The sequence below is a fragment of the Pocillopora verrucosa genome, chromosome 6, assembly GCF_036669915.1.
Source record: "Pocillopora verrucosa isolate sample1 chromosome 6, ASM3666991v2, whole genome shotgun sequence".
Lineage (NCBI taxonomy): Eukaryota > Metazoa > Cnidaria > Anthozoa > Scleractinia > Pocilloporidae > Pocillopora > Pocillopora verrucosa.
This window is the reverse complement of record NC_089317.1, coordinates 13,000,450-13,026,443: the sequence shown is the minus strand read 5'-3', so window position 1 is coordinate 13,026,443 and position 25,994 is coordinate 13,000,450. Positions and strand designations below refer to the sequence as shown.

At 37.9% G+C, this 25,994-nt stretch overlaps 1 protein-coding gene across 1 annotated transcript; it reads right to left on the bottom strand.

Annotated features, from left to right (window-relative positions):
• Window positions 1–724: 724 nt before the first annotated feature.
• Window positions 725–24,391, bottom strand: LOC131777670 (uncharacterized). Its single transcript, XM_066168403.1, has 19 exons — window positions 24,278–24,391; window positions 22,368–22,715; window positions 18,932–19,186; window positions 13,605–13,871; window positions 12,292–12,582; window positions 10,602–10,910; window positions 7,078–7,169; window positions 6,830–6,885; window positions 6,314–6,492; window positions 5,856–5,966; window positions 5,718–5,736; window positions 5,554–5,584; window positions 4,558–4,861; window positions 4,272–4,382; window positions 3,655–3,845; window positions 2,837–2,959; window positions 2,033–2,599; window positions 1,848–1,947; window positions 725–1,437 (listed from the first exon to the last, which is right to left on the bottom strand). The coding sequence occupies exons 1-17, from the start codon at window positions 24,342–24,344 to the stop codon at window positions 2,525–2,527; spliced, it is 2,829 nt and encodes a 942-aa protein (XP_066024500.1). The 5' UTR covers window positions 24,345–24,391; the 3' UTR covers window positions 725–1,437; window positions 1,848–1,947; window positions 2,033–2,524.
• Window positions 24,392–25,994: the final 1,603 nt, after the last annotated feature.

Genomic DNA, 25,994 nt, shown 5'->3' with positions numbered 1-25,994 from the left:
CTTATCCCACTACAGACTACAACTTAGCTCACCAATGACACAATCTTTGCATCAGGGCTGGACTTGTGATGCCGTTTAGAATGGAAAATTTGACAAAGTTCGACATTTGCAGAAATGTTAGGATAAAAATCATTTTCTTCCCAGCAAAAACCTTAAAAAAAATTATACATAAAAATTTCGGTGAATTCATTTTGCAAAGCTACGACCAACCCCCCCCCCCCACCTCCATTTCACCCCTCTCCTCATTTTGCCTCCAGAAACAAAATAACGTTAGGGAATATTTCCAAACAGACGCTAAACTCTCCTTCATTCGAATGTTAAGACTATTCCTCAGGTATCCTCTACTCCAGACTGAAAGAGCGTTATTTTTATATTAGCTATTGTTTCTGGTGCAATTATTTATATCAGCTGAGGAAAGAAGGGTTTTGACCAAAAGGTAACCTAGTTTATAATTATGTAAGATTGAGGGACACTTAACTTAACCTCTACTGAGAGTGACAGGAGAACATGGTCTCTTGGATGTAAGTCTACTGAAACACGTACAAGCGATTTTTGCACTTCTGGAAGCTCTGTTACTTTGGTTTGGTTTTGTCCTTCCTTCAAAGGAGAGATCTAGAGAGATGGGTCTAGATATAATAGATCAATGTCGTGGAGAGAAATATGTGAACTCGTGTACAGCATCATCATGCAGACAGAGTTAACTCAGAACTTTTCAACACTTTTATTATGTAAAAATTTAAAGTTATTACATTAGCAACGTATCCAAGAAAAAAAGACTTCAACCCGTACCTACGACCAGTTTCGTTGAGTAATAGTATCTAGTACGCGAAAACTATCGGCTTATTAGGCCAAACAACAAACTTTCTTGCAGAAGTAATGTGCCAAGTATAATTTTGATTAGAATTCCGTATAAAAGTATTTCGAGTTGGTATCGCAAGTAAAGGCGGTCTTTGGGAAAGCAATTTATACGCACGATTAGCTTTCCTAAAAACAAGCGGGTTTTGCGGCAAAGTTTTTTAGCAATTTAATAAATTTGTACACAACTATGGCTTTCAGAGCGAGATCTCATCATCACCTCAGAATTGAGCCAGAAAATAAACTGAACTCAAACGCTTGTGTCGAGGCATATATGTAAGTACTTAATATGTTAAAGAGAAAATGAGATTTAACTTTATGGGTAAACTTATAAAAGCGTTTCAGCGTTTAAGAATATGAAGTCAATTGAATTACAGTGTTACAGCCTAACTGCTAAACGCAACATGCCTATTTCTACCAAGTAAGCGTGTAAGAAAACGATGATTAATCCCTGAAACTTGTCTAGGCGAAGTGTTCAAAATATTAGCAGGTCATACACCGTAGACGTGTACCTAACTACACCGTTAAATCCTCGACGTTTGCATACAATTGCTTGTCGTACATTTTCATGTCAATTAGCTTCTGCAGAGAAAAATAATATAATAATCAGCACCATTAAAAAAGTTTTTAAGTGGTTATCCTCACAAGTGGTCAGGTTTTCACACCAAAACAAAATCAAGGAGGAAGTATTTTATAGCTACTCTTTGTGCGTCTCAATGCAGTTTTGCAATCATCCTATGATCTTTTAAATAACCATCAAGTGTTAATTGTCATTGAGACATTCAAGTTCATTTCTTTTATGTTTTTCGTGGAGTGCTAGCCTCAGTGACATAACAAAGAGATGCATTCCAAACTTCGTAAAAAGTACAGAGATGAGTACATATTACTACGCTATTTAGGCTCAATGCTGTTACGTTTAACCCTAATTAGCTAAGCCTAAGCCAGTCGGTCTTACGTGAAAAAAAAACTTTCATATTAATAAAGATTCTGACCTTGTGCAGGGTTTCCATGTCCTTAAGCTGATTTTTCAATTCATTGAAAGTTGGTCTTGCGTCTGGGTCATTCTCCCAGCATTTCATCATGATCTGATACCTGGTATTGTTCAAATGATCCGTTAAAGATTTAAAGAACGTTTCCTTGTACGACGAGGGAGAACGAGTAAACAAAGAAAACTTACAATTTTTCATCGACGTGTTGAGGTTTAGGCATCCTGTATCCATCCTGGAGTAAGTTTGCAATTTTTCTTCCATCCATTCGTGGGTAAGGTGAAACGCCTGGAAGAACCACGGGACCATCGAAATATAAATGTGACGAAAAAAACGCCTTCACTGAAACACCACCTGTGTCACTTGATAGAGTTTGAAGCTCATTACGTTTGTCTAACTGAACACGATACATTGTTTAATTAAACATGGTATGAAGCAAAAAACATCTACAGAGCCTTAAACTTCCTTTCGATGTTACCTATGGTGAAAATCTCGTACAACAAAACTCCATAACTCCATCTGCAGGAAGACAAATCAAAAGAATATAAGTTAAGTGACTATAGACATAAAAAGTATATACGACGAATAAAATATATGTATTCTTAGACAACGCATAGAATTCAAGTCCTAATTAAAATTGATAACATTGTTGATAAACTGCTACGGGTAATAATCAGGTATACTTACACGTCACTTTTGGTGGTATATTTACCATACAATAAGGCCTCATAAGCTGTCCACTTCACGGGAAGACGGCCCTAAAGATTTTAAATATCACTTTGTGAAAAAGCTCGAGAATTATAGGAAGCGACTAGTCAAAAACAGTGATATTTAAAATTGTACTCGTATACGCATGGCTGATAGTTTCATTAGGGTCCCAAGGAATTCATGATCGAAATCAGGAATATATCAGCTCAACCACAACAATGATTGTCAAAGATCACTAAACTGAACAATATGTAATACTGCCCTCACCTCCCCTTTTTCTTGATTACCTTTGTCTTTCGTTCATAAATATTTTCCTGCTGCACATCTCTGGCCATTCCGAAGTCTGTCACTTTACACATTTCTTTTTGTCCAACCAGCACATTACGGGCCGCAAGGTCTCGGTGAATGATCTAAGAAAGAATTGATGTAACAGCAAAAATTAGCGATTGTAGAAGAAAAAGAACGGAAATGAAATGGTTCAGAGAGGAAAATAGAAATATTTAGCAACATAATATGCTGTGTGTATTTCTTTTTCTTCCAGATGGCAGAAAATTAAAACTACTATAATATCTCCTCCATATTCCAAAGAGAAGCAAACTACTTTATTTCTGCAATACGTAGTTATTTCAAAGAACGCTTATCTCAACATTTTAATCGAAATAGGATTCTGTAATGAAGCAGTTTAGCGACCAAAGACGAATTTCTTAATTTGAGGTTTTAATTCCTTTTCTTCCTTGTCACTAAAATGGATATTTGTTGTACACTCAGTTTAAGATGAATATCTTAAAAGATCCTATTCATTCACGTCTCTGCCTTTGCTCACACGAGAAAAACCCAGATATTTTATTTCGATGGGGTACACTTGCAAAGATGCACAAATATCGCCATTCTCACATTGAAATAAAACTTAGATAATAACGTCAAAATTGTGAGGGTTCCCGGCCCTAAAGAAATAACCTCGACAAGACGGTAAGAATGCGTCTGCATCTCCCGGGCGTGATCTTGTGAAGACATAATATTCTAAGCAAGACAGAGCTTAACATGATGATAGACCTTACAAGAAGGTTTTAAAATTGTTTATCTTTTGTTTTTTTAATAAACTTACAGATTTTGCGGATAAGTAACTCATTCCATCAGCAATTTGCCAAGCAAACTTTATCAGCTGCTGTGACGTCAGATTAGTTTGTGGTTTGATATCCGGGTCTTTGTAGTAAGTGTCTTTTAATCCACGGCTCTTTCTCAGGTAACCCAGCAGATCCCCAAAAGGCACATATTCAATCAAAACCAACAGCTGTTCTGAAGAAATTAAACAATTTAATTGATATATTATTCTCTATAAAAAAATAGCAATAATTAAAATAAATGAATAGCCCAGTCATGGTCAACACTTTTGAAGAAATCGCGTGAAAACAAGAAAAAACTGTGTAACGATCTCATGAGAAGGTACAGACCAATTATTCCCATACAATAGGCGTTTCTGCTTATACAACAGAATGAGCTGTTCAGTGGCAAATAATCGGTCTTAGTCTATCAGTAAATCCAGGAACGTCTGTATTGGCTAAAACAAGGTAAAATTATCTCATGCGATGGTTGTTTGTTGTGTTCAACTGTGAAGCAGTGACTCTTGCATTGAGGCAAATTATCAATTATGAGAGAGCGTTACAGAGAAAATCATAAGCAAGATGTGTACAGCAAAATTAGACCCGCATAACCAAAGCATACCAGATTCCGTAACACATCCCAGAAGTTTAATGACGTAAGGATGTGGTTTTAGCTGTTTCATTGTGTCAAGTTCTTTCATCAGATCTCTCTTGTCCGATTCAGAAGCGTTTGCTGGAGCATTAAAAACAAGGAGCAAAATTTGGTTAACGGGAATAATATGCAAAATGTCAAAATAACAACATAAGTTATAAAATGGAAAATAGCTACATAATAACAGTAACCCGGTAACATTTCCTGAATGTCTGTAGGCCAAGTCTGTCATTCAATTTACAGTACAAAAGCTCACTTTTAAGCATCTTAATAGCCACTGTGGTCGTTTCAGGACTCCCTCGAAGTCCTACTGCTGTTCCCTTGGCAACCTGACCAAAAGCACCTTTACCAATGATTTTTTCTATGGTCACGTGATGTCTTGGAACTTCCCAGCAGCGTGTTGACGGATGAAGAGGCACGTAATCAGCACCTGGAGCTGTTCTTTGTGCTTTTCTATTATCTTTGTTGACTTCTACGAGATCCATGTATTCCGCAGGAGGCTGGGTGAGTTTTCTTGAATCGCGCTGACTTGGTTCGATATCTTCTAATCCTGTTTCATTCTATTAAACCAACATACCGTTAAGGTATTCGTATACAAATCTGTTATTAATCCCAGAAAAAAGTTCCACATGGTTATAAAAATCAGTTTACCATTTTTCTCAGACAAACGTTTATATTATTCCATGAAAAGAGATTATAAATAGTTTATGATCTCTTATCCTTATTATTACTAACATTTTGTTCTCTGCTTTTGAAACTATCACGTCCAATGGAGAGATCGAGGCTCATAGCATATTCGCCGAAGCTACAATACTACAATTGGTAGTCCAATATTTAAAAAAAATTAACGCACGAAACAACTATTGCTGTACTAAGCTCCTAAACTCACGTTTAGAAAATAAGGCATCAAGAAAATACGACGGTCAAAATGCGCGAAATCTATTATTTAGAGAGCAAATATCAACCGGGTGCAGACCAGTTAGCGATCTATGAAGTGAAGCCAGGCAGCTGAACCAAGGCCAATCGAAGGAAAATCCATGGAGTGGCTTGGTAAAGGACATGATCACAGGACAAAGATCTTATCGAGTCTAGTTTCCTCTTTTATTTCATTGTATCTGCCACTGATGCAATATGCTTTTTTTATGTAGAACTACACATTTTCTCCTTATTTGCTGCAAGCGTTAGATTGCATGTAAGATTACATAATTTCTGGTCACACTTACATGACCTCAATGTCTTAGCTGTAACTTACTTCGAAAACACGTCTTTCATCTTCATAAGTCCTACAATCGAGAAAGCATAGAAATAATTATAAAACGCTAATAATTTCATCCGTTTTGATTGGAATTTTGTGTTAAGATGAAACCATATCGGGCACATTACATCGACACAATCCAAGTGGCAGCAAATTCTTACCTCTGTTTCCCTACAGCGCCTGAAAAAGAACGAAAGGAAAAAATACAAATGATGTGGATGTGGGTTAAAATTTGCTTTTGTATAAAAATGAATCTTGCAGCAAAACCCTCTAACATAGATTATGAATTTTTAACCTACCTTTCCTGTGTAGCCAGATTATGTAAATAATTAGAAGAAGGATTGTGAAGGCAAGAACCCCAATTATGGCTAACAAGACGTTGTTAGATGGGCAGTTACATTCCTCAGGACCTAAAATGATTCATTTTACAAAGCTTGATAAAATAACATTCAAACAACATTTACACTGATCCTGGTCGATATACCGCTCTCATCAAATAGCTTAGGCTCATGGCTGAAAAACTTTAACTCTAATTGGCTGGGTACTAAGGAAAATTAAGGTGGCACTCTCTCTATAAGAATTTTTAAAAGTAAGACTTTGTTTAATTAAATAAATCAACAACGAAAAAACCAAAAACCTGGAAATGTATCAGTCACAGAATAGGTTGTTTATTTAAACAGATACGGAATGCAATTATAAAGAGTCCATCTTAGGAAGAATACGTGTAAACATTTAATAATTTATTTGTATAATTTACCTTTTGTTGTGCTTTCCGAGCCATCTGTAGGTATTAAAACGTGTTTAATTGAGTCTGGATTGACTTTAAAACCTCCGAATTTGTCTTGCCTCGCAGCATGTGACAGGACAATCAAAACATTTCTGACGACTACACTTTGATTGAACCTCATCATGAAGTCAAGAACAACACTGCCACACCTAGATAAGGGGGGGGGGGGGGTGAGCAAAGAGTATCATCACACATATTTGTACTTTGGTGACTTGTAAGTGTTAAAATATATTGAGATTTAACCAATGTAATAAACCAAGGTACATAAAATTAATTCATGTCATTCTGTCCCAATATATTATTGTACATTGAAGAAAATCTACTTCAAATGTAAATTATCGTGCATTAAATAAGATTTGGTAGAGCAGAAAAACCAGTTTTACCGCTAAAATACAACACAATGAGATAAAGCTCCTTCCCCCTCCTAGAACGCAAATTTGCGTTTGCGTTTGTTGTTTCAGAGTAAAACAACAAACTGTACCTTACCTGGTGTTCACAGTGTTGGCGGATGAGCAGCCAAACTTAGAGGTAATTTGACAAGCCTGAAAGGACATGTAAAGAAAAAAACGTATATTCAAATGCTTGCCACATATTGAAGATCGTTCAAAATATCATTTTTTTTTCAACAGAAATATTAAGATTTCATTCAAGAACAGATTAAGACTCAATTTTCATGATAAATCTCATGACAGTATTCCACATATCCAGTGTGTGGATCAAGTAGATTATCTCACCATATCTGGAAATTTCTCAGCAACTTCTGAACGTCTGCTACAGTTCTCCTGTATTGTCGCTGTCAGGTAAACTTCTGTGCTTACTGTTTGAACTGGGGAAAAAAAAATACGACTTAAAATGAACGTGTGTTTGTTTGCCCAAGAATTATCATTTGAACTCGTGTACAAAAAACAGCCTTTACTTAAAAAGAACACTGGCATATAATGTACGAATGTGAGGCCAATTTGAGAGATATTGTTTTTCTTGTATTTTGCGTCACGATGGTGTCCTCAGAATCGTTCCCCAAGTCGTCTTCCTTTTCGCCGAAGTATAACTTTTTGAAATAATCGCAAGTTATGAAATAGATGACATTGGTAGAGCCAGTTTTAACATTATACTGATCAAACAGTTGTCCGTTTTACGCAAAAATAATATACCAGTTTTTGGATCATTTTGAAGTTATTTAAATTTGTTAGAAGGACAGGTCTTATTGCGTGATTGTGCCGCTAATATGGAATACGATCATTCTCTTCCTACTGTGACGTTTGTGGATTGCCGACTTTCGATCAGTTGTTAAAGACTCCCTTGAATGACAAAGGTAGGATGGCCACGGTTTTTTGAAGAACTGGCATATTGCCTCTGATATCTTGAAAAATCAGAACTGTCAATATATAGGCAATGAAGCCTAAGACACTGAGAATAAGGAATGGTATTCTTGACATGTAATGGATTTGAAGATGACAAAACCATGAGACTCCGTGGGTCTGCAGCACACCCATTAATGCATAGACCGTCAGCTGTTAACTTTGACTTGTAGAGAAGCCAAAGAGGTGTCAGAAATTTCCCAGATCTATTTTAGAGCTGGATGAAAGTAACTGACAGCAGTTAAAAAATAATCGAGTTCCTCTCTGGTGGAAAAAGTAGCGCCTATTCAGTGATCAACGTAGCGACCTCAGATTTCAGCCCCCTATTTACGCCTAGTGGGTGACTCTATCTCTTTGTAATACATTTGCATGTCAAGGGTCGATTCCCTGTCATTATAAATAAGTCTCGTCTAGGAATGTAATTTCTGAATTCGATATTATTCACACAGCCATCGGCTGAGAGTGTAATTACTGCCGTTCGTGAAGATTCTTAAGCAAGACTGCTGTTTCGATTCTTTCAGAATCTCTTTAGTTGCCTCCTAAGAACGAATTTGCTCGCGGAAGAATGACGAGAGCCCACAGGCCCTTCAACACTTTTTAACTTTCCTTTTTAACGAAGGAGCGGCAACAGACAGTGAATTCCTATTACATACATTTCTCGCTATTCTCTCTTCCATAAAAGATGTTCACTCGACTGCGACAAGATGCAAATGACTTAAGCCCCGTTCAAACGATCACGATCGTTGATGATAGACAACTGAACGATAGTTTCAACTTTCATTCACATCATTGACTATCAAGTTTGTGTTCAAACGGTTCATAATAGTCGATGATAGTTGACAAAATACCACTCAATGAGATCGCGTAATTGTACACAAATATGGTCCACGCTGAGGTCAAAAATTTTAGTGGCATTTGAAATTTTAGTCAAGAAATTACAAGTTAAAGATACTGAAGCCTACCAGGAAATGATAAGAATTAACTACGAGACATTCTGGGGAATTTCGACGGCTATTTTAGTCATTTTACAATTTGCCATTTCGGTTTGAGCCCGTTTTTGGCAAAACTGCTGACCTAACCACTATCATTCACTATCCTCCTCTCGTCATCTTACGACCATGATGAAAGGCAATCATAGTACGCAGAGGTTCAGGATAAATAACGTTTTCTTATTCAGATGTCGTGTATGATGTCGGCGTCGGTTGAAATGATATTTCATTGAGCGTTATTGTGAACTTTGGTTTGGGAAAATGAGTCAGAGTTTTAAAGAAACGACCGTTACCAAGATTACCGGTCGATTAATAGATGGTTATAAGTGAGAACAATGAGTCAGTGAAACAATACGCCAGAAACGTACGGGCTTCTCTTATATCTTCTCTTTATGTCGCCAGGTATGACTGTTCACTCCACAGTTTTCTCTATTGTGTCAAACTCCTCCGGTAATTGTATTAAATTAAAAAGAATAGTCACCTTCAACCAGTTATTTTCTCAATTCTTCTCTTTTTGTTGTTCGTGTTTCATGATTGTCCTCATTAAACCAAATTTCAATGATCATGGCAACTCTGGCCGCTGAAATATGAAATTTGTCTTGTATCTGTTTCATGCGCTGCTAAAGTTTGATTTAAACGAAGACAGGCTAGAACTAGAATATCTCATCTCAAACTTGTTAACGACAAGAGACTTTAGATTCGACTTCAAAGATGTTTGTAGAAAACTAAGAAGGCTTCATGTGGGTTAGAGGATGTGAGGCAGCGCAAGGAAAGAATTTGCAACCCGTGTTTTGAGCGGGAAATCATACTGGTGAGGTTGTTGTTGAAAAGTGATTCTTGGTATTTTGCAATCTCTAATGAACTTGCAAAGCAACGATACTCAGAGCTAAAGCTTTTCCAAACGGAAGAAATTACGACAATTCGAGTTCATGGAGAAAGGATCTCGAGTGAAAATAGACTGGAAATAGAGAGAGAAAGAGAGACCAAAGAGAGAAAGAACTGAAAAGACGTCGAGCAAGTCGAGAAAAACGCGAAATGGGGATTGATAGGGCGAAGAATAGGTAGAACACATCGAGGAGAAGACGATAGAGAACAAGAAAAGGCTGAAGTAAAATGGCGAATATCTAGTGAAGACCAACGTGAGAAGGTTGAAAGAGCTCCAGAGAACAGACTGAAAAGAGGTCAACAACAAAGAGAAAGCGAACTACGCTTGTAGCGAAAACGAAGATCCCCGAAAACTAAGACCTAAGACCTAAGAAAATGAAGACCCTTTCATGACCTTGAGACAGGAAGTTTGTGTCACGCTCTGTAGCTTCACCGAAAAAAACCTCTGAAAAGATTGACAACGTCTCTGCGTGAGGCAGCGTAATCATACATTGTTAATTAAGCTAAAGCGAAATCGCCGACAATAGGCCACTTCTGAGTTCTCGCGGTTCAGTAATCTGGTGTCGAAATAACGGTGCGCAGAGGAAGCTAAGTGCGAGGTCGCTTTCATCGGTTTGAAGAGTAAAGTGCAGTGGTGGTGAAAATGACAGAAAAGTTCTCGGAATTCAGTGTGGGAGCGTAAAATTTTTTTGCGGGAGAGAGGCATCAACTAACTGATGGCGGCAAAGGAAAAAAAAAGCACTCAATTTAAATGTGAGAAGACAAAACTAAAGTGTTGCAGACTTCTCTTTCCAGATTCAGATCAGCATGTGTCAGTAAACTACTTAAAATATCATATATTTGCAGTTGGCATACAAATATCAACTGCGACGTAAGTAAAATTTTTCTCGTTGATTCAGGTTCTTGCAAGCGAAGAACTCACCCGTAAAAACCTCGATGTTGATGACACGGAGAGTGTTTGAAAACTAAGTAAAAAAAAGGATAAACCGTTGAAAGGAGAAAATAAGATTCATTTGAAGATACTACCTTCTGCCTTGACTTGCTGGATGTTTGCTTTCTCTTGTTTCGGGCTTTCACCAAGCTCATTAGTTGCAGTAATGGCAAACTGATACACCTTTCCTCTCTCCAATACTATTTTCAATTCTCTTACAGAAACATCGCTGACTTCCTTTATTATTGTCCACTGTTCCACTTTTCCATCAGTCACTACTCTTTGGTACACTGTATACATGATAATAACTTTTCCATTACTTTCTGGCTTCTTCCACTGTAGGGTAATTGTATCATCTGTTGTTTCATCTGGCAGTTCGTCTATTTCGACCACATCTGGGGCTCCTAGATTGATGTCAACAACACGAACAGCGTGAAATTTCCAATAATTATACAACTTCTTGTTACAAACCTGGTCACACCATTATCAGCGATTAAATAATCTGTAAATTGGTCGAGGATTTATTTGGGATGTTTTTGTAACGAAAGTGTATGGCAAGCAAAATTAAGTTAAGTATTGAGATGAAGCGATAATTAGAAGCCTAAAATGACGATCGGTTATAGCCTAAAACAAATACTGCATTTACAAGGTGAATTTTAACGACACACTGACTCCTACTGGTATTTCATTGCTATTTACACGAGATCAAATAAAAGACCGATGCATAGACGACGTCGGAATTCCCCATTCGTTTGTGTCCCGTAATTATGGAAAGGATCTCAGTTCGTGTACAACTATATTCTGCTTTTCAAAGTTTGACATCGCGCATGACTTAGTACAGGCACTCTGCAATCACACAACGGGAAAATGAGTACGCATGCTCCGCTTTTTTCTCCAGGGGGGTTGCCAGTCGAGGAGGCAATGACAAGGAGCGCTTAAGGGATAACAGGTGCGACGAACTTCATTGCCATGTTACAGCTGCTCAACTTCAATTACTAAGTTCACACCTGTTACCACAATACTTTTTTTGGTGAGTGAGATATGTGCCGGATGAGATTCGAAAGAAACTTTCTTGAAACGGCAACCTTAACTGTTTTGGTTTAAGTTTATCCTTGCGAAATGAAAACAAGCTATTTCTCATCTTCAAAAAAGGAAAAAACGGAGGATTCTTCGAGGCCGTCCACACACTGTTTGACCAGATTTCCCCATAATATTCGCATGTTAAAAGCGATTTTCATGAAAGGCCCATTTCTTCAAACTTCAATTCTTTGGTCAAACGATGTGTGGAAATTCTCACTGCCTAAAGGGATAGTTGGTTATTAGGCGTTCTGAATATGGCCGGGAAGAGTTTAGGAAAAATGTATCCAACTAACCTAAAGGTCACTATCTAGCGGCTGTTGTTGCTGATTCATATAACAGATTTTGAGACCTGAACATTAGAAAATAAAAAAAATTAAAAAAAAAAAACGACAAGGCAAACAATACTTGATAAATCAGGTAGCACTTACGGAACGTAACCGCGTAGGTTGTCTATTGTTCTCACCTAGGCTCATTATTTTTTCATTGTTTATTATTATGCTTCTTCAAACGTAGGTGCCTCTAAAACACTTATCACAAAGGGAAAGGAAACTGGCCATTAAGGAGGGGACAAAAGCTGAAAATCGAATTCTTATAATGCGGCAAGCAGATAACATTGTTACAACTGGGTTACTCACAACATATCTAAGTTAGCGAAAAATGATTGGTGGAAAGTGCTTAGTCACGATATCACTTTTGATTCCTCACCTTCAAACTTGGTCTTAATGTTCCATACAGTAGGATCTCCCTCGAACACAACATTTCTGGAAAACAGTTTCACTGTGTAGTTGGTATCTTTCTCTAAACCACGAAACGAATAACTTGTCGTCCCAGGATCGGTGATATTAACCTTTTTTATTTCAGTTCCATCCTTTTGTAAGATCATTTGGAATCCTGTGATCGGACTTCCTCCATCATCAGCTGGTACAATCCATTGTATTGTTATAGAAGTTGCTTGAATGACTGATTCTGATTTGATGGATGCTTTCCCTGGTTTTTCTACATGGTGCCATAAGAAAAGAGATAATTTTGAGCTTTGTCATAACACTAAAGATGAATGCAAGTCCACGTCTTCTCACAGTTTATTATTCAACTTTCCGGCATATACTGTTCGAATTCCGATTTTCTAATTAGATGATTTGTACCACGTGAAACTGTGTTGTGACGAAACAACCTCCTTGATGTCGTTATAGTGGTGTAATAGCCGAGGTGTAAATTCAACACACCATTGTCATTACACCATGGCTTCGTTACCTTGTATATAGTGGTTTGAATATAGTGTTTCTTTGAGGAGTGTATTCAATTTGAACAATAACAATGGTAACGCACTCATGGCTCCTAAATTATCAGGATGTACTTGTACTCGATCACAAACAATGAACTCGTGCAGGTAAATCCCCATAGTTCACTCGCTGAGTGCGTTAACCTGTAATTAATGAATATAAATGAAGCTACCAGATAAATTCAGCTAAGAGCCTAATAAAAATAGGAACAATCGATAGTCCATGGTTGAGGAAGTTTCCTATGGATACTCGCATGTGAAGATGTCATCAATCTTCCTGAAGTTCGATGCTCTTTTGTAACGAGTTTAATGCTACCAAAGGGCAAGGTGTCGACAGTTTACTTAATTCGGCATAATTTCCGTAATATTCTGTTATACCTCACTAAGGTACAGAGGCGAAAAATATGTGAGGTCTAATGCTGCTAAAGAGGAAAAAAATGTGTGAAAATGAAAATGAAAATGAAAGAATAGTAGAATGATAAATCTCTTAATCGATGGTTTAACATACGCTTATGTTTTTTTCACATACCTATGGGCCTTGCAAAATATCTGCACACATCAAATGTTAAACTATCAAATGTACAAAGTGAATAAGTTACTCTGTCCAATACTTTGTAAGAAAATTTGGGTTTTACTTCTAATACAACTGAAACAGTGATAATGAGCCAAGGCAAAAGAAAATGCTGACCTTATATATAGTTTTCTTTTAAATAAAAATACACTGATCTCATTGACTTACTTATCTGATTTATCTTTATTAATTTCTTATCAGATGGAACAAGTCCATTGGCAGCAATGCACTTGTAATGACCAAAATCTTGATCACCCCTGAGTGGCACTTGTACTTTGTTTTCTCTGGCTCTGACTCTGTTTATTTCACTTCCTTCAGGTTTGTACCAAGAGAGTGTTGGTGAAGGAACACCATCAGAAAGACACTTCAAAGTCACAGTCTGGCCAATCCAAGACTTCTTAGATGACGTGGTGACATTTCGAATTGTGGGCGGATCTAAGAATAAATGTCAATGCAATAAGCATTGAATAAATAATTAGTGATAATTCATATCAGTCAGAACAGTAATGACCTTTATCATCCCACTGCTGTGTCATTTTACCAAAATATGCCATAGTATTACACTTTAGAACAAACCTAAAATACGTAGCAACATAGCCCTGAACGATCCAAACTTTCATCTTTTGTTTAATTTTCTTTTTAATTTGACTGTTTTAAGAAGCGAACTTTTAAGGAAGAAAGAACATCTTATACGATCGATACGATACACAGATAAGGCCATAGGATGTAATTCGCATACTAAAATTAAAACACTGATAACTGAAAATAATAGTGGAATAATAAATCCATTAATCGAGAGTTTAACATCTGATACGAGCGGAAATTTTGCTGATTGCTCATATTTTCTCTCGCCTCTTCAGGGCTCGAAAAAAAAATTACTTCGCAACCAGAATGAGGTGTACTTAGTTTTTTCTTAGAGGGCACGCTAACGAATCCTGCAATCTGATGGTTCCTTAGCGCGGTCCGTATTTTCCTATCTCTGCCTACGGGCACGACCTCAAGCCGATAAAGAACTTTTTAATCCTCTCTTTTCTCTCTCTGTCTCTCTCTCAAATCTCTTTAAATGCCAGAAAAATATTGGTTTAGAAATGAATTTTTGGTACAAAAATTGCATCATTAAATGGTTGACTAGCAGCCTAAAAACCGCTTGTAATTAATTTTAATCCTTCACAAAAAGTTAAAACGTGAGGTATTTGTTTATAATTCAATTAATCAATGGGACTTGCACTGATTCAATAGAGGAGCGCGGAAAGCACGCAGCGTAGACTATACTTAATGGAAAAATAATAGTTGTAACAGTAACCCGTCAAGTCGGAAAAATTTGATCGTACGACCAAAATGAGGATTGTCCAATACACCCAAACCGCTACGATTCGTCAAAGGCAGTTTGCAAATCGTTTTACCGGAAGTCGATTCGCGGTTGATGCGTCCCGTTTTTACCGGAAATCTGATAAACCATCTCTCATTAGATGGAAACGCATACCGGAAAACGATTTGCAAGATATTTCGCAAGTAACTGTCGAGGATTGTTGAAAACGTTGTCGAATAAAATAACTCGTTTCAGTCAAAGTCGATTAGCAAAATATTCTGCAAGTAGCTACTAAATGGAGGTTGAATATTTTGTCGAATCGAGTCGATTCGACCGACTCATCTCAGTTAAAGTCGACCTGTCACACCGGAAGTCGATTTGCAAGGTACTTAGAAAATATTCCGCAAGTAACTACCAAGGGTCGTTGAGAATGTTGTCAAATCGAACGACTCGTCTCAGTTGATGTCGACTCGTCACACCGGAAGTCGATTTGCTAGACAACTTAGAAAATATTCCGCGAGTAACTACGAAGGAAGGCTGGAGATGTTGTCGAATCAACTCGATTCGACTCGAATCGAACGGCTCGTCACAGTTGATGTCGACCTGTCATACCGGAAGTCGATTTGCAAGACGACTTTACTAATGACGAGTCGAGTCGACCCGTGTGACTGGAGTCGATTCGTCTATATTGAATAACCCAATTTAACGCCTAAGTATGTATTGTCTTCTTTGGCGAATCGACTTCCGGTGAGACGGATCTATTTTACTTATGACGAGTCGTTTCCACCCGTTCGAATCGTGTCGCTTCGTCAACATTTAATGCTTTAGGAAGAAAGAAGGTTAATTAAAATATTTATGTTATTCTGACAATGGAAATCCGGCCGTTTCACGCTTTTAGAACGCGGAAGGTTCATGTTGTCATTTTCTCTTTTCATGCTACTCATTTTCACACAATGCTTACCACCCTCCAATTCCGGTATGTTAACGCACGATTTCGACATCCGGTATACCATGCTACTCATTTTCAAACATTACTTGCCACCCCCCACTTCCGATATGTTAACGCACGATTCGACTTCCGGTGTGTCGAACTATCGGCAAATCATGGTACTGTTCGCAAAGTCCGAACTTTGGTTGTCTTTGTGCGCTGATTGGCTCCGAAGTATATTCTATTGTTACTTACTCACTTTCGGGAAACTCACTCGATGGCAATAGTCACTACTTTGCTCACGCGTAGTAGTCACAAAAACGTCTCACTAAAAAAATCGAAAATGGTTTTTCCATTTGGATAGGCAGGGGAATGCAAGTTACCCAAGAATGAAATAATTTTATTTCATGTTCCATCTTTGGCATCCTTCACCGCCACCGGTTTCACCTGTTACTTGCTCGTAAACAAACGTCCAGCTTCACAAGAAGCTGTTGTTGGGAAGAATTTGTCGTACAATTTTTTATGTTTAGACTTTAATTTAATTCAAACCTGTTCGAAATTAATGTAAATGTATTTGTGTTCATTCTCACTGAGAAGAAGTGCTAGTCGCCTCTCTCACGACATCGTAAGCCCACACTATACTTCGTGGAAGTCCGGAAAAGTTGGTAAACACTCTTTTCAGACAGAAATGAAGTTCACTGAAAATCATTAATGGTGATATAAAATGCCTTGAGACTATTAATCGGAAGAGATGCCATTTGCGATAAATAATCGTAATTTAAGGACTTTTAGACAAATAATCGTCAAATTTCACTCCAGAAATAAATAAAAAATCCGGAAATTAATAAACACCTGTTTACACTAGTTGCCAGATTAAGCAACATAGGCTTGAATACTAAGATAAAACAGCTCATAACTTTCATTTCTAGGAAGGGCAACCTTTAGTCTCTGTTTTCATAGACATGCAAATTCGTCAAAGCGGAAATCTTTAGTGCCCCCCTCTTTTTGAACGACTGGCTGCAAGTCCACGTGGTCTTTGAGCAATACTGAACGACTTCATAAAAGGAGATGTGCGTTAGCGAAGGGGAACATCCATAGGCCTCGAAGTGAAAATCAGAGGTCCTGCCTCTCCAGTACCAAGACAATAGGGAAATTATATTGTCAATCCAATCCTTGCGTTTGCGCACAGATTTCTGGGATCGCCACGGGGCAAATATTGTAACTCGCTATAAAGGAACGTATGGCGAAAGGTTGTTTGGACGTCCAAAATAAGCAATTTTGGCAAGAGATTATGGCTTTTCGCAGTAGTTTTATCATACAGGGATAAAGATAATGTTGTTACCTTGGAAGTTAAAGTTTTTGCTGGAATTAACACGAAATATGTTGTAAAAAATACCGAAAAACTTCTCTTCTTGCGTAAGGTCTATTGTGAAATCGTCATCGCGTAATGGTCTCAAAGTATTACAAAATTACCCAGTAATCGCTAGGAAATAACTCTTTTAAGTCTTTTCAGTTGTATATATACATGTACGGCCTATTTTTACACTGGCAAACGTATTTCATAAACAAATTACGTTTGAAAATATACTTACTTAAAGGAGAGAAGTCGTTGTCAGCGGAGATGGAAATTATTTTTACCGAGCTGATGCTCACTGAAAGGATTAAATAGGCGATGAAAAAAAAAACATGAGGAAATCCCCAGTTCAAGTGATAGTTTGTTTGAGAAAAATCCAAAGGTCTTTTAGCTGCAATTTTCCTTCTCGCCCTCCCTGAAGGATCTTGTCAGGAAAAGCAAGATCACGAGAACTCCGGCAGAAACTGTGGACATATCATCAGTTGTGCATCGCTCCTTAAGAGACCAACTTGTATCACTCATCGTCACAGAAGAAAGGGTTCAGTTTCGAGCCAATTATTAACGCTGATTCGTTCTCATTGATCACAACAAAGAAGCAGTGTAGGTATTTTCGCACTTTAATGTACCACAATAATATTTAATGCTCAAGCACGCATTTCAATCTCCTGCTACCTCAAGGTAGCTTTCATAGCGCTCTTTTGTATTACTAAGCCAAGCTAGAAATAGACTTAACTCACGCACAAAAAACTGACACGGTTTAGTTGAGTTATTCCTTGGCGATTTATATGGTTAGTTTTTCTAAATTCCGAGACCATCACGCGATGTCAAATTTACAATAAACCTTGCGCATGGAGACAAGTGAATCAGTAGATTTTACTATAAATTACATGGTTTTTCAAACAAAAACTTACTCTCCCCTTGTATCAGCATTACCCTAATCCATTTCTGATAAAGGAGCGGCAAAAAAGCGATAATCTCTCTCTAAAATCTTTTTTTTGGACATTGGAACTACCTTTCGCCATGCAATTCCTTCCAATGAGTTGCAATGTTTGCCCCGTGGCGAACCCAGAAATCTAAGCGCAAACACAAGGATCCGATTACTGGCAACTCATTCATTATGTATCTCACAGAGCGGGGCGGCATAGTGCTTGCAGGTCACACAACCTCCCACCTCCCAAACCAGAAAGTCATGGACATCAGTTACACGGGCCCAGCATTTGTCTTTCCTTTCCCTGTCTTTCGACGAAAACAAAGAGTGAAGGTTGTAATCACTCCATAGTAGAGTCCGTCACTTTTGTGTTATTTGGCAGTCGAGTATTCAGTATAAGGTGGCAAGGCCTACTAAAAATGAAATATAAAATGGATTCTCGCCCTCAAATAGTTTATCTCTTCGAACGCCACACATGCAAATATGAGCGCAAACCTTGGGCATGCAGTTTTAATTTCAGCCCATTTTCACATCTACCAGTTAAAAAAAGTGTAATTTCTCCGCTGACAATGGGGATCTTGACCAATTCTCAGCTTTCCATTAAGTCCCAACCAGAGACCTCACCCTGAATAGGAATATGTGCTAGCCTTGTGCGCTAGGCAGACAGAGTGAATTTTTGAATGCTTTAAACCATTTTCTGAGTTAAAAACAGTTCAACTGAAGAAATGACTTGGTGAGAAAATTGTCGCGCCCTCCAAAGCAAAATAATGTGAAAAATTATTCCACCTATATTCAATTGTCCCAACCAATACTTCCCAGGCTGATGCACACAAAGCTGAAAAGGATTTGAGGTGGAATTCTGTTTCCTTACAACTTTGAACAGATTCATCAGTTTTGGGTAACTGGCCCCAATAACAGGATTCACACTGTAAATAAAGTAAATTCAGAAATAGAAAATTAAGGTTATAATACTTACAGTGAACTACAATTGTTGTGTTAATGGAAGTGACTTCCACTGAGTTATTGGCTCGACATGTATATTGTCCTGCATCTTTTCTATTTACATTATCGAACTTTAAAATCGCAGCTTTCTTCCCTGAACTTTCCAGTACTCCATTTCTAATCCATGCTACATCCGGCAGTGGTTTCCCAGAAGCTTCACAGGTGATGATGACAGGGGATCCTTCAATGTAATAATTTCCCCCTAAAGAGATGTTTATAAGTGGTGCCTCTGAAAGGTAAAAGATATTTTATTACATAAACTGCGGTGTTATACAGGGATTTCCGGCCCTGAGAAAAGCCGTAACAACACGCTTGAAAAAAATATCGTATTTTTTCACGTGTGTTGATATAGCTAATCAGCTGCTGACACGTCACTCGCCTTTGGCGCCACTCGGTCAATTTGATGAATGATCGGCAAAGCCTTCACGATTCTCAATACAAGGTAGTTTGTCGGAACGTTCTCGGATTGTGGCGGTTAAAACACTGAAAAATCCGTATCGCTGACAGACAGTGAGGTTCAAACTTTTCTAGAAGGGAAAAACGCGACATCTCACCTGTTCGCTGCGCTCACTCGTGAGCTATCGAGTTAAATTCTCGAAGAGAAATTTCATATCTACGCCCGCCCATGTATAATTCTCTATATGTCATTCCTCACATGGCGTAGCAAATTTTACTCGGACTGAGTTTTAAAATTTACCCAATTACAATAAAATAAATAGAGAATAATACGTGGGCGGGCGTAGATATGGAATTTCTCTTCGAGTTGAACACGAGAAGAGAAATTCCATATCTACAAGCAACCATGTATTATTTTGTTTATCATATAAACACAATAGCCCTTTACTGGGAAGGAAAGCCGACTTCATTAACAAATGAAAATAAATGAATCGACAATACCGGTACTCGAATAACAATCGTAGAGTGCGTTGGCACTGACTCTGACTCCACAGAGATAATCGCAAACGTAGAAACAGCCATCAGACCACTCGACGCGGAACAAGCCGACACAGTCCGAAGAACCGTGAACAACGTACTCCAAAAGGCCGTACCACTCAAGCCTAACATCACAACGGAAATGCGAAATGCGCTAAAAAGTCTCAAACAGGACAATTCCATCATGATCCTACCTGCAGACAAAGGCTACCACTCCAAGATGTCAACACTGATCGAGATCGGACCGTACAAACTCCTGAACAAAGACCCAACAGACTGCTTAAGCCGAAAAGCCACGGAAAAGCTGCTAAAACTCAAACGAAGCGGGAACCTATCGGAGTATTCGTAGTATTTGTAGTAATTGTGGTATTCGGTCTCCGGCTTTGTGTTGTATTCGGTCTCTTGGCTTTGTGAATTTTTGGTAGTTTAGCCATTTGTCATGATGATCATTATCATTATCACATAACGCTATGCGCGAATAAAAAGTGCGAACGAAGCAAAACTGCTCTTATGAAAGCAGCATTTCCTGAAATGTCGCGCGTAACATTTGTATTTTTTTAAATAGGTTTTTTTTGAGCGTTCAGATATCACAAATGTTTTCAATTTTGAAGCACAGTTAAATGACCAAGAAGTTGCATACTTAATATCACACTTGTTTCTATGTTCTTAAGGTTGTTAGGACATCTAAGATACTGCGTTCGAAAATGAAAATTAAACCACTCAGAGAGAAGATTAAAGAGTCTGTTAAAAGAACACTACGCTTCTGTTTCATACACGAAAATTTCTTGAAAAGTTTAGGTTGCATAAGCTCAAAAATGTTTCATACTCTAAATTGAAATGGAACACTTTTAGTCCCTTGGAGCTCTTTGCGGAACTCAGCCAGTTTCTCAGTGCAGCAACCAAAGTCAGCAATAAAATTAGAGCTGTTGAACTGACCTCCATGAATAACAATCTGCTAGGAACAGCATTCCTACCTGGCCAAGTATCATCATTGAATTATTCTCTGTTTGCATGCTCAACGTCTTTCAAAGAGTATAAAGAGCTTGGATTCCTTGCTTCCATGCATAACTTTAAAAATTTTGCTCCAGCACATAAATCAAATCCAAGTCTCGACTTGCTCCTTAGTCTCAGAACTTACTTGAGGAAGTCACTGTTCTGTTGACTAAATTTACATCTGTAAACCTTGAAGATCATAATCCTTAGAAAGCAGAGAAAGGCGTGAAGCTGACTTTCATTCCCTTTGGCAAGTCCCTTTAAAAGGCTTGAAAAGCAATGCCATTTTTTTCACCCCAATTTAATTTCACATACTGCGTGTGATTGGTCATGCAATATTCTCCTTCACTGATTTAGCAAAATCATAGAACTAGTCGGATTGTTTCTAGTTTTGACTGACCATTTTTAATTGATAGCTTTGCTAAGAGAAAATCTCAGTATTCATATTAATAATAGTTATCTATGCATAACAAAGCAACCCAGTAATTGGTGCCAGAAAAATAAAGGCCTGTTTACATGGAGGTGGGGGATCCCAGGTAGTTGAGGTAACCCGCCGCCTTGAAAAATAAAACGCGTTTACATGCAATCTTACAACCCCGGGGTGCTGGGGTGGGGTTTCTTGAGGTTGTTGTTGCGCTGGCAATTAAGGAGTTTGAGCAGAGGCGTCCCAAGCTCACATCTCGAAAAAAACGAAAGATTAATTCTCGGACACATATGAATATTCTTGAAAGCGTCACGCGTTGTGTTACGCGGTGTTTGGTTTTGCGAGAAACCGTTGACTTAATACGTTATACGGAATAGTTTGGGAAACCAAATTTGGTCCATTTACAACGCTAAATATTCCGAAATGTGAACATTTTACACTCCTTGTCTGTCCGTTGCGGTTTCTGGTGATTTCTGCCGTGAGACGGCTAGGAAATGTACAAAGTTTTAAAACATACATGTTTCGCTTTTGAGCTTTTTGCCATGAACGCGACCCCGGCTAAGCGGGTTACTCCATCTTGACACGTTTACATGGCAAATTGTCACCCCGACTGACGGGGTTACCCTACCTGGCAGTCCGGGCAACCCGCTTAGGCGGGTCACCCCACCTATCATGTAAACGTGATCAAAATAAAATAAGAAATTATATGGACAGGCGGGTTACCCCACCTAGGCGGGTTACCTCACCTACCCGGGGTCTCCCACCTCCATGTGATCAGGCCCTAAAGCAATTACTCTTTGATTTCTTACTCATGAAAAACAGCAAAGTACATGGTAGAACTTCTTTTCTCCTTTTAGGAGTGTTGTGTCACATGCCGAGTAAAAGTATCACTATTGTTCCCAAAAGTTGGGTTAGCTAGCTACTTTCAGCCCTGCATATAAAAGTTTTGCACAAATTTATGCTATTGTTTACTTTCTCCAGATCTCAGAAATATGAGAGACATGAATTGAATGCATTTGATTTTTGTTTGATTATCAATGGTTATCTCTGTAATACTTACCTGCCACAATAAGCTGAATTGTACTTTCAACTTTCCCTGATGAGCTTCCCCGCATTCCACATTTAAATTGGGTATTGTCTCTAGGGTTGATGTTCTTGATAACCAGGGTAGCTCTTCCTTTGATTTTAACTCTTCCTTTGTAAAATGAGGGAATGTTAGGATTTTCTCTGACACCTTGACTATCATTAACTATCAAGCTGGCAAATGTATCATCTACCAGAACACTATAGACAATGAACTGAATGTTATTATGTGGATCAGTGTAGTCCCACACCAGGTTGGCATCACTACCATTGTTAAAGTAGCTTGGATTTGAAGGTTCCTGGGTGAAACGCACATCTGCACTCCCTAAAATAGACAACCATAAACATAATATTCTCAGCCCTTGAGTAAGGATAATATTTAAGAAGGGCTTAATTAGGGTCCACCTCAGAGAAACTTTTGGTGTAAGCAATAACAACAATAAGTGTAAATATGCACTACATTGGTATTCACTGATATCAATCAGCTCGAAATATACTTTCATTTGCTCAAAAATAAGGTTCAATAACAGTATTGTGCAACTATTTATGCCTTTTGAAAATCATTTTTGACAGTTCCACGTTCTTTAATTTCCAAACTGTGTACTGTGGTGAATTTCCAAAATTTTAAAGTCAGTGGTATGCATGAAGAAATTTTTTGAAGAAGAACTTATCAAGGTGGAAAATGGAAAGTAGAAGTGTCCACACATATTATATGTATGTTAAACCATTGAATGAGGGATTTATTATTTGACTCATTTCATTATCTAGTCTCTTGGCTTCTATTTTTCAAAAAGTTGTATAGTCTTATTTGAGCATCCTGCCCATCAAATAAGATGTACATGAAAGAAGAAAACAACAGAAATTAAAGAAACCATTTAAGTGTTCTTCATGACCAGGACAAAATTCTTATTGGCTTTAAAGTTCAGTGCTGAAAAAAAATAATGCCTAAAAATTGGAAAGAAATCATTTCCCTATTTCTGCCCTGTTCTACAGTGTATATACCAAAGGTATATTTAGCATGTTCCATTGCCCAAACAAGGTAAATAACATAATAATGAATAAGAATTAAGAAATATTTGCTAAAGGTGAAGTGAATATTATTTATTGATCTTCCCTTCACCTTCGACAAATAATTTTTTAAGTATACAGTAATTGCTCAGGTGCTTTCAAATTCTGTTATAAATTATGTGAATAAAGAAAGCATTGCCCAGATTTTGTTATAATTGTGTTGATTACCTGTATCAAGATGAGCCAGCAGTTTTAAGAGGCTTTTTGCATTCAATCAGCAAATCATTCACTTTGACAAGCCCCCACACCACAAAGGAAAAAAACCCATACTATTGTTTTTCCTGGTCAAAAATTTCATCTATGACTTGTGATTGGTCAGATGCTCATTTATCACTTGTGAGAAAAACCATCTGACCTATCAGAATTTGTGCAGTTCATTACAAATCAATTTTTTTTTCAAATTTAGCTTGGAGTAAATCTCAGTACATATATTATAAGCCTGCATATATTCACACACATTTAAAAAACTTTGGTCTTAGTAAAACTTTACTTTTTTCTAAACATACAACAAAAATAAGAAGCCCATGGCTAACGGTGTGGGATACCACAACCATATGTGCATAAAGCTTAAAACTGGTCAAGTCAGTAGACAATTCATACATGTATGTTCTTGATTTCTATCGCATCATTGTCAGTCAGACTTCATTTATCACGTGATTGAAATCCCAACATCATATCTTAAATTTAAAATACATTAATCATTCGACCAACATCAAGTTCAGAAATTATGGGTCGGCGTTTTCGGTTTCTAGGCCCAAAATAGCACTTGGTAAAAATCACTATAACATCCTTTGCATGGGAGAATAATTTCACAATTACCTGACCCGTGAAACTTTACCAGCAGAAGAAAGAGTAAGTAAAATTCATAGTCACGGAAAGGCACCATCTTATCTGACCTTCGCTGATGCTTCAATGAGGAAGGTTGTGTGTAAATCTTACGGAAGTCGCTTGAAGGGATAGAAGAGAAGGCCCCTCTTCGTTTTGAGACTGGGACCAAGTGTCACGATCACCCTCGTGAAATTGTCGGCCGTAGTTGGCAAAATTGCCTAAACAAGGCGGACGGTGTAATTTAACTTGCGACTAAATACAGGAAAGGCTCCCACCTGTGATTGGATGATAAAAATAGCAAAAGCTAATAAGTTATACCGTAACTCCTTGCTCATGAGTATTGTTAACCGCGTGTCCCGAAGCGGAACAGTGAAATATCAAAGTGAAAACACCGATGTGTCAAACAAGAAATGGCAACATACATAGCGAAGAGAAGGCAGAGTCTATCTTGTTCAGTGAGGTCATTCAGCGATACTCTGGCGATGAAAAAGTCATCCGCTACCAAGCTCCGCAGACAAAACTCATTTAGTCAGTTTAGGCGGACGACCAGAGACTGGAGCCATTCCTGTACTTCACCGCAGACAGGAATGGCTCCAACTCATGCGTGTATTAATTTGTTTTCGTTCTGGCTAAATTGTTTATACACTGAGATAAAAAGTGAAAGAGCCATTTATTAGGTTCTTCTTATGTTGAAGTCTACAGTGCTTACAAATGAAGCCCTCTTTTATTACTACAGAGCCATGTAGTTTCTAAGTTTTAAAATAATGCAACAACTGCATGTCACGTTTGGAAAATCACGCAATGTTGCGTGACGCTGCGACCGATGTTTTTACCGTATGCTCTTCTGGAGAAATATGGCTTGGCCGCAATCGAGTGAGTGTTTTTAGTGGAAAACTGATTTTTTAGGTAATTTTTCACATGAAGGACAAGTCCATTCATCGGGCTCTTATCTGTTTTTGCACAACACCTAAAGAAAGAAGGTCGCGGATCAATTTTGCTTGGTAATTTTCAACAACTCCACTAGACCTAAAAAAAGAAAAAAACGTACTAACAAACAAACAAAAAAAAACGTCTTACCAGTCAAACCATTGGCAGTAGCTCTCGCACTGAGTCATGTCGAAGTACCATGACTGTTTGCAGTGATGATACAACCAATCTTCGAACAGTTTTCGGCTATAACAAGAAAGAGTAAAATGATTTATAAAACTTGTTCTAAAATTGATGAGGGCTGTTCACCACGTGACGCTGTATTGAACGAGTATACCTCGTTTGCTATCGTATCACGCTACTGTTTTAGGCAAGGCATTTATACCACTTAAATTTCAGAAAGAATGAATTGAACATAAACCACATTATCTGTAAAGTACACGAGCCATCTTAACCTCATTTGCCAACTGCTTTCCATGCATCATCTGTAGAAAAAACCTCTTCAATTTTTCAAATTTGAAAATTTTCAGCTTAAACCGTGGTTTCCAAAAAATATTTCTCACCTTGCCTAAAAAATTTTCAAAGGAAATTTTCAAATTTTCACAACTTTGCCTATTCCAGCCAAGCTCATATGGTCATTGGCCCCTGCAATAGCTGCTAACAATGGCTTATAAATATAGGCGTTCAGTGTTTACTTGTAAAACTCCCTGAAGAAGTTTACGACAGTTGGACGAAACGTGTCAGAGGATAAAGAAGTTTTACAACTACTGTTCGCACAGCG

What these genes read in the sequence shown, in the direction of transcription:
- LOC131777670 (XM_066168403.1), bottom strand. Translation starts at nt 24,344, where the DNA reads ATGGTGCCTTTCCGTGACTATGAATTTTACTTACTCTTTCTTCTGCTG. An exon ending in GGCTATTAAGATGCTTAAAA is followed by an intron (nt 4,383 to 4,557) that starts GTGAGCTTTTGT and finishes TTAATGCTCCAG; the next exon opens with CAAACGCTTCTGAATCGGAC. An exon ending in GGGATGTGTTACGGAATCTG is followed by an intron (nt 3,846 to 4,271) that starts GTATGCTTTGGT and finishes TAATTTCTTCAG; the next exon opens with AACAGCTGTTGGTTTTGATT.